At 42.1% G+C, this 8,566-nt stretch overlaps 1 protein-coding gene across 2 annotated transcripts in view; it reads right to left on the bottom strand.

The window, feature by feature from the left end:
* The window catches only part of LOC107707568 (rho GTPase-activating protein 6-like), a 44,376-nt gene that overhangs the window by 17,736 nt on the left and 18,074 nt on the right, over positions 1-8,566 (bottom strand). For both annotated transcript variants that reach the window (XM_016511633.1, XM_016511635.1), the window contains exons 2-4: positions 7,912-8,071; positions 7,717-7,785; positions 1,669-1,925 (exon numbers count right to left, since the gene is read on the bottom strand). In XM_016511633.1, coding sequence (XP_016367119.1) covers positions 1,669-1,925; positions 7,717-7,785; positions 7,912-8,071 — 486 coding nt within the window. The remainder of the gene's footprint in view (positions 1-1,668; positions 1,926-7,716; positions 7,786-7,911; positions 8,072-8,566) is intronic.

The raw sequence follows: 8,566 nt of genomic DNA, 5'->3' as shown, positions 1-8,566 counted from the left end.
CCCCCCACAGATATTCACAGATTTCTACTTAATGAATTATTGATTCTTTAATGTGAGGCCTAATGATAAGTGACACCATTTTTGGGTCTCAAACAGCATTAAACAACAGTTTACACAGGAAAGTAACTAAAAGTTTCAAGCTCATGTGAGAAATGTGTTATTTTAGTATTATTGACATACTGTTAAAGTATTTGTTAATAATTTAAATTATTTTCTGTTTTCACTTTAATTTTTAGTAGGTTTTATATATTTTGTTGCATATTTTAGTCATTTGTAAATGTCTATATAGTATTTTTTAAATTTTTATTTATTAGTTTTAGTTATTTTAGTGCTTCAACTTTAAACGATAAAGAGAAAAGGTGCCTCATCAACCAGCTGAAATAAAATACGTTTTGTGTAAATATAGCAGAATAAATAAGTAAATGGACAAATGAATAATAATAATAATGATCATAAATGTATTATTGTATCAAAAAACATTTTAATGATTATTATTAATGATTATTAATTTATTAGTCAATAAACCTATTAATGATTATTATATTAATTGTTGTGTGAAAAAAACTTATTATTAATTATTATTAATTTATAAAACATTTGTATAAAACGTTTTAATGATTATTATTAAAGATTATTAATTTATTATTGTCTCAAAAAACGTTTTAATGATTATTAGTATTGGTTATTAATTTATTCTTGTATAAAAAACGTTTTAACAATCATTATTAATAATTATACATTTATTATTGTGTCAAAAACGATTTAATGATTATCATTATGATCGATTATTAATTTATTATTGTCAAAAATGTTTTAATGATTATTATTAATGATTATTAATTTTTTATTGTGTCAAAAACCTTTTTTCTGCATATCGGTTATCAGATATTTAAACATGATAATGCTCTACAATTCTATTGGTTCTATTCGTCAACATGAACTAACAATAAAAACACTTCTAAAGCATATATTCATTAAGTTGCCCCTATAATGGTTTATGAAAGGTTCATATTTAGGTTTTGGGAGTCCCCAATAACAGGTTGACATGCTTGCAAGGTTGCTTTCATTGTCTTATAATATGCATTTATTTTTACCTTATTTGCTCAATGACTCCCAAACGATTCGCTCAACGATTCATTTTTCCAAACCCATCCTTTGCGTGATGCTAATCTGCAGTGATTGGTCTGATTGGTCGATTTCATTTCCATTTCATCTCGCCTGTAATGCCTGATAAAGCAATGTTTGTGAGCGCAGTGCTGCTTTGTGTACAGCGTTACCGGGAAATTGCTATTTTTACCGCTCCAAAAGCGGCACCTAGTGGCAAAGAATGAATTTGCATTTGCATTCAGACAAAGTTTTCCGGGTCTGCTGCGCAACAAGTGGGCGGGCAATATGAAAGGTAATTTTCAAAAATCCATAATAGGGGCACTTTAATGATCATTTCAACATTTACTTGTGTAAATATTATTTTATGCACTTGAGCTAACATGAACTAATGATGAATAGTTGTATTAATTATATAATATAATTATAGACTATAATTATATACAGTAACAGATGCATTGCTCATTGTTAGTTAATGTTAGTTATGCATTAACTACGTAACAAATGGGACCTCACTGTAAAGTGTTACCAAAAGCAGCAGTATGGGTTGAAGCGATACTCTACCCGTCTGCGCGAGCGCAGCGCCGTTTCCGGTGTGCTGGGGGTCGTGCCTTCATTGGGTGTCTCGGAGGACGAGCTGAGGGACGAGTTACTGCTGGAAAGCTCCTTGTTGGTGGATCTGCGGCCCATCAGGTGCAGGAGTGAAGAGACTCGGTCTGATGGACTCCGCTGCTCCTCCTGCTCCTCCTGCAGCTGCTTGTGACGCCGGTCGTTCACAATCACCTGCGAGAGCGGCACGCCGAACGCCTGAGAATCCGACTCTGAGAGAGAAAGAGACGCATATTTACCTCTGCTTCTCTAATCCAGGATTTCACAAAGACCAAATGCCTTTGAAACTAAAATATTTACATCAAGTCAACCTGGGGGTTTTAAGTTAATATTTAAATGTTTTCACAACACAAAAAATAAAGGTGAGATTAAATAAATACTAATGAAAATATGTTTTATTTTGGCTTAATTTCAAAATAAATGCAAAGTAAAATTGAATAAAATAATCTAAAATAAAATAAAATAATTGTTAATTGTTAATATTTATTTATGTATTTATTTATTTAGCCTCATTATTGAAATGTTAACTTAAAATCCCAGGGGAACATAAAATACAAATAAATATAAAATAAAATAAAATCGTAATATTCAAAAAAATTACTTGAAGTACTCTTGAGATTTTAAGTTAATATTTCAATAATTTAGCAATGCATTTGCATGTCCATGGTCCATTTACGTTAATTTTACATTTTTATGATGTAATTCAAGGATTCCCAAACTTTTTTTTGGCAGTTTTGTATGTCTTAATATATCAATAATTTCATGACACATTCAGAAGGTCCTCTGATGTTAATAATTATTAGCAGTGACAATTACTGCTATTAATTGTAATAATTATTAGTATACTGTATATAATTTTTTTTTATGGTTATAGCTTCAGTTTTAGTTATTTAGACTACAATAACCCTGCTTTTCATGTGATTTCTCCAGTGCTTTTTACTGCAAAGATTTAGTTCTGGTTCTTTAATCAAGGATTTCCCAAACTTTTTGTCGGCCAAATGCCTTTGAACTAAAATGTTTACATGAATTCCCCATGGGATTTTAAATTGATATTTCAATAATTTAACAACACACACTACAAAAAATAATAAAATAAAATAAAATAAAGGATATGGATATGTTTGATGCTTACAAATAAATACAAACCTGCCAGATTCATTAAGCAATATCACACAGACACTCCTGCTTTTTTCATATTGCTTAATATATAAAGTAATAAAACATGGCATATACAAATATTTTTGTATTGTGGCATTCCACACTGAACATCTCACACCTTCAAACACAGAAGTGGTTTAATGTAAACGTGAAAGGAAGGCGTCCGGCATGAGTCGTTGGAGGTCTGATCTGCAACACAAATAATGGGAGTGAGCGTGGAGCGTCTCTGACTATTGTTGTTATTTCTCGGGGCCGTCGGAGCACAGCGGGAGCGTCTGCATTCCAGCACACATTACTGCGCAGCCGCTCAGGCGGATCACTGCCGTCACGCTGCATTCTAGGTCAAAGCACTATATATTAATATTACAGTGGCGCTATAGGAGATCAAACGTACAGTATGAGAGCACTGTGAACATCTCAAATATTTGGGTCTTCATTTAAACCTATAAATAAATGTTTTAGGATCTAAATATGAAGATATAATGTAAAAGCAGATTGTGCTCTGTTTCTATGTGACTAATCAAACGGGAGTAAATGAGCGTCATTGATCATGTGACTCTTTGTTCAGACGGACAGATGTTCTTTCACTGAAGCGCAAGATGATATTTGGATCACCCAAATAAGCACCCTCTGAGACGGTTCAAGGCAAGGCATACTGCTAACAACTCTAGGCAGTTGATGTGCCAGTGCAGTTGGGGTCCCGTTCATACCCCCGACACTGCAAGCCCGTCATAAGTGGCCCCCCAGCCGGTGGTAGAGGCATCCGTGTGAACCACAGCATGCCTGGAGACCTGCTCTAGGGGCACTCCTGCCCGGTGAAACGCAAGGTCTGACCACGGGGTGAAGGTTTGGCGGCAGGCCAGTGTGACTTGGACCCAGTGAGTGCCGTGTTGCCACGCCCACCTTGGGACTCGGCCATGGAGCCAGTGTTGACTGCCGCTGCAGCTGCCATATGCCCAAGGAGCCTCCGAAACTGTTTCAGTGGGACTGTCATCCTGCTCTTAAACATATTCAGGCAGTTCAACACCGACTGAGCATGTTCCTGCGTGAGGCGTGCTGTCTGTTTGACCAAATCCAACTCCACACTGAGAAAAGAGATCCTCTGCGTCAGGGAGAGTTTGCCCTTTTCCCAGTTGACCCGAAGGTCCAACCGGCTGAGGTGCGAGAGCACCAAGTCTCTGTTCGCACAACTGATCCCAAGACTGAGCTAGTATAAGCCAGTCGTCGAGGTAGTAGAGAACGCGAATGCCCTGCTCTTTCAGGGGAACAAGGGCTGCCTTCGCAAATTTCGTGAAGACACGGGGCGACAGGGACAGCCCGAAGGGCAGGACCTTGTACTGATATGCACAAACTGCAGAAATGGTCCATGGCGCGGAAGGATCGACACATGAAAGTACGCATCCTTCAGGTCGATCACTGCAAACCAATCTCGGGGACGGATGCACCCGAAGATGCGTTTCTGCGTCAACATCTTGAACGGTAACCGGTGAAGGGCCCGGCTCAAGACACGCAGGTCCAAGATCGGTCATAACCCACCGCCTTTCTTGGGTACAATGAAGTAGGGGCTGTAACCCCGTCTTCATATCGGCTGGAGGCACCAGCTCTATCGCATGCTTCGCCAGTATGATAAGATGTAAGACAGGAGCATCGGCCGCCTTCACTAATGTGAAGCGGATGCCACTGAACTTGGGGGGACACCGGGCAAACTGAACCACATAGCCGAGTCTGATGGTCCGCAGGAGCCAGCAAGATGGGCCTGATAGCATTAGCCAGGCACCCAGATACTGTGCAAGCAGGACCAGTGGAACCACTGATGTACCTGCGGTGGGGCAGCGAGGTGGAACGCAGGGACCCGGTCCGTGGGTGGACCGAAGAGGGCACTGAGTGTGCGGTGCATTGCTTACCTGGTTCCACGGTTTGGCAGAGGGTGCGTGAGTAGGGCCTTTGATGATGCTCTCCTGCTGGCGAGAGAGGAGGATGGGTGTGGTCCGGTGTTGGTCCGTCCGCGACTCTCCATGCCCTCTTGGGACCCAGAGACAGAGAAAACTGCTCTTCTGTCGAGATTTTTGGAAACAAGATTCTCCACCCAGCCCTCCTCTGGGGGAGGGAATGGTGCATTCACCATCCCCCGAAGAGCAGTTCCTTCTCTCTCTGGGTCACCCGTCCCGGGGCCTCTTGCCAGGATTGACGGGGGCCTGGACGGGCGGGGCGGCCTGCCTACGCCCAGCTCCACGGTGGCGTTTGCTCGAGGCTGCTGCGGATGCGGCGCGGGGGCGGACGCAGGGGGCCACCCTCGGCGACGAGCAGGCTGGGGCGCTGCGGCCGGGTGGAGGCAGCAGCTGCCCGCCGACACGGGGGAGGACTTGCCTCAGTCTGCTCCTGTGCAGTCGAGAACTGCTGGGCCATGTTCTCGACTGCGTCACCGAAGAGGCCGGTCTGGGACCCAGGGACCTTGAAGAACCAAACTTTGTCGGCATCCCCCATGTCGACCAGACACAGCCAGAGGTGATACCGATTTTTACCGATTCCGATTTTCTTTCTAAGAACTATAATTGACAGCATATAAAAACAAAAATCTACTTTTCTTCAACGCAAAGTTTTATTTTCATAAAAAAAAACACAAGTAAAAAGTCAGTAATAAAATAACAAATAAAAAAATTGCAACACATCCAGTGTTATTTTACATTTGATTACTTTAATTTCTTTATCAAGACGGGCATTTTGACATAATTTTGTATGTATTTGAACGTTTTAACACAGTTAGCCACTCATTTTGGTATTTGTGGCTCACAAGCTCGGATTGTGCGATCCACTAATATAGATCAGTGATGGTGCGCGCGCTTTTGGTGTAAGCGCAAAACCTGCGGGAATGACTAAAATAATGCTACTGCTGAAATACACTACTGCTGAAACACAATCACTACTTAGCAGATCCCTAAACAAGACCATATCTGCAGATGAAACTTTTTTTGTAGAAGCATTTTTTAAATTTGAACTAGCACCTCATGACTACACCACGTTATGTACAAGAAGCTGCAAAAGACACAGGCGCAAGTGGAATGTACAAAACATGGTGACATTCATTTTTAAGTAAATATAATTGGCGATATATTTGCGTCACCAAAAATGATTGAGGTCATGTACATATATTGTGCAATAAGTCGATATATTGATTATTGCGACAGGCCTAGCTTTAGCCTGAAGAACCTGCAGTAATGCAGTAGCATGTAAGGCGGAGGCAGCTTCTCCACAGATCGTATAAGCATCGCAAGACAGATCAGATGAGTACCTACAGACCCGGGAGGGGAGGCACAGTTTGCCCGGCTGGGTGGAGGAGGTATTAAGACACAACTGCATCGCAACCGACCGCTCCACCAGGAGGGGGACCCCCGTATACCTCCTAGCTGAACCACCGTCGAGAGTGGTGAGGGAGGAGGAGTTAGCAGGTCGATTTCCAGCAGAAAAAGGTGCCATCCATGACCTGGTAAACCCCTCATGCACCTCTGGGAAGAATGGCACCGGGGCGGGGCGCCGAGAACCAGCGCGGGCCACCCCGAAGAACCAGTCGTCCAACCTTGAGGGCTCGGGACACGGTGGAGGTCTCCACTCGGGCCCTACCCTCACGGCGGCCTGGGAAAGCATAGCCGTCATTTCCGGATCCGATTCAGGCATTGCTACAGTCCCGGAGGGCAGCAGCGCAGCCGAATCTTCCTCTCCAGAACGACGGGAGGAGCGCCGAAGGATACTGCTGGTACACTCCTTGTAGAGGGCCCAACACGTTCCTTTGGCAGCTCAACTGGTTGAGGAGTTCAAGAGGAGCGATGGACCCCCGAGGGTTGGTTCCCTGGAGGGTTTGCCATCACTGTTACCCTCAGACCGTCCGTGCTACTGCCTGAAGTAGCCCCCGCCGGACTGCCGCCATGACGAGAACTAGATTGAGGCAGAGGCAATGGAGCTCCGCCCCTTTTGAGGTAACGGAGCTTGGCCCGCAACTCCGAGATGGTCATCTTCCTGCAATGACAACATGATTCATCCACGAATGCCACCTCAGAGCGCTTAATGCCCAGACACGTGAGGCAGCGATCGTGACCATCACCCGACACCAAGTAACGACCGCATCCAGAAATGCACGGGTGATACGTTGTCTGTAGCAAGACGCAACGTCATCTTTAAAACGACGCACCCGTGAATGCTTTTAGGGAAAAAGCTCTTTTAGCATGCTGAAGCGCACAGGGGAGATGGCCGCCTGCAACACAAACAGGGGGTAGTGCAGCCTGATGTGTGCAACCCACTCGACACGGGAAAACCACCACCGCTGAAGCGCCGTACCACCAACACCAAGAGCTCCAAAGAGTGCGCTGAACTAGTTCAGTCTTCTTCTCTCAGTAGAGTAGTCAGGAGCAAAGCGATGTGATCGCTCGGTTCCGAAGTGAAAATCTGAGTATGTGTTGCACCTGCTGCCTAGTTATACTCTCGCCACAATCAGCGGCAGCTGGATGCAATCATTGCATGCCAATGTGCATTGGCTCATTTAGTTCGCACTCGAAGTGGATTGGTCTCTCTAAGCGAGATCCCAAAGTCGGTCATTACCATATTGAACTTTTTAGCCCCAATTTTAAGACCTTTAAAAAAGATAATTAGGACTTTTGTTACACCATTTAAGATATTTAATAGCTTTTATAGCCTTAAAGTATTTCTAGATCTCATTAAGATGTTTAATTCGTCATACAAAAGCAGACATATCTAATCGAAGAAATCAGCTTTGACCTTTATTTCTAGTGGTCAGCTTGCAGCTTTAACTTCTAGATGTGCATGATGACAAATATCTAAAAACCAAATGCATACCTTTGTCTCTCTTTTCCTTCGATAAAGAATCCAACTTTCTCCTGAGTGACTTTTTCCGCTTCTGACCATCTGGAAAAGACATTGCATACAAAACATCAGAAACAGAACAGAAAATAACTACAAAACTTTAAGACAAACAAACCAATGACACTTCAAGACGTCTCTTATTTTTTTTAAATGTGAGTCTCTGTGTACCTTTGGGGATGGTGATCTGGCATCCCAAATCGAAGTCTTTCATCAGTCTGACCAGAGCGACTTCCTGCAGCCGGACTCTCTCCAGCTCCGACAGACCCTGAATGGAAACCGACTGCATGTGGAAATTATGACCGGCCGTTTTCTTACAGGTGAAATCTCCCTATGAAAAACGCAAAATAGACATATAGAAAGAGAAATTCTTTAATAAAGCAGCAGCAGCAAGCAGCATCAACAAAATATTACAATATATACAAATATACACTGCTGGTCAAAAGTGTGGAATAATTAAGTTTTTTCATGTTTTTAAATAAGTCTCTTCTGTTCAACAAGGCTGCATTTTTTTTAAATCAAAAATACAATAAAAAGTGTTATATTATTTACATTTAAAACAGCTGTTTTCTATGTGAATATATTTTAAAATGTAATTTATTTCTGTGATGTGCAGCTGAATTTTTAGCATCATTACTCCAGTCTTCAGTGTCACGTGATCATTCTAGAAATCATTCTAATATACTCATTTTCTGCTCAAGAAACATTTCTGATTATTATCAATGTTGAAAACAGTTGTGCTGCCCAATATTGTTGTGGAAACCGTGACACACTACAATTCAAAAGTCTGAAGAAAGTATGAATTCAAAAAAAAAAAAAAAACTTT

This window comes from Sinocyclocheilus rhinocerous, unplaced genomic scaffold (genome assembly GCF_001515625.1).
Source record: "Sinocyclocheilus rhinocerous isolate Xijiao unplaced genomic scaffold, SAMN03320098_v1.1 scaffold1919, whole genome shotgun sequence".
NCBI lineage: Eukaryota > Metazoa > Chordata > Actinopteri > Cypriniformes > Cyprinidae > Sinocyclocheilus > Sinocyclocheilus rhinocerous.
The sequence above is the reverse complement of the archived record's forward strand: the minus strand, read 5'-3'. Positions and strand labels throughout refer to the sequence as shown.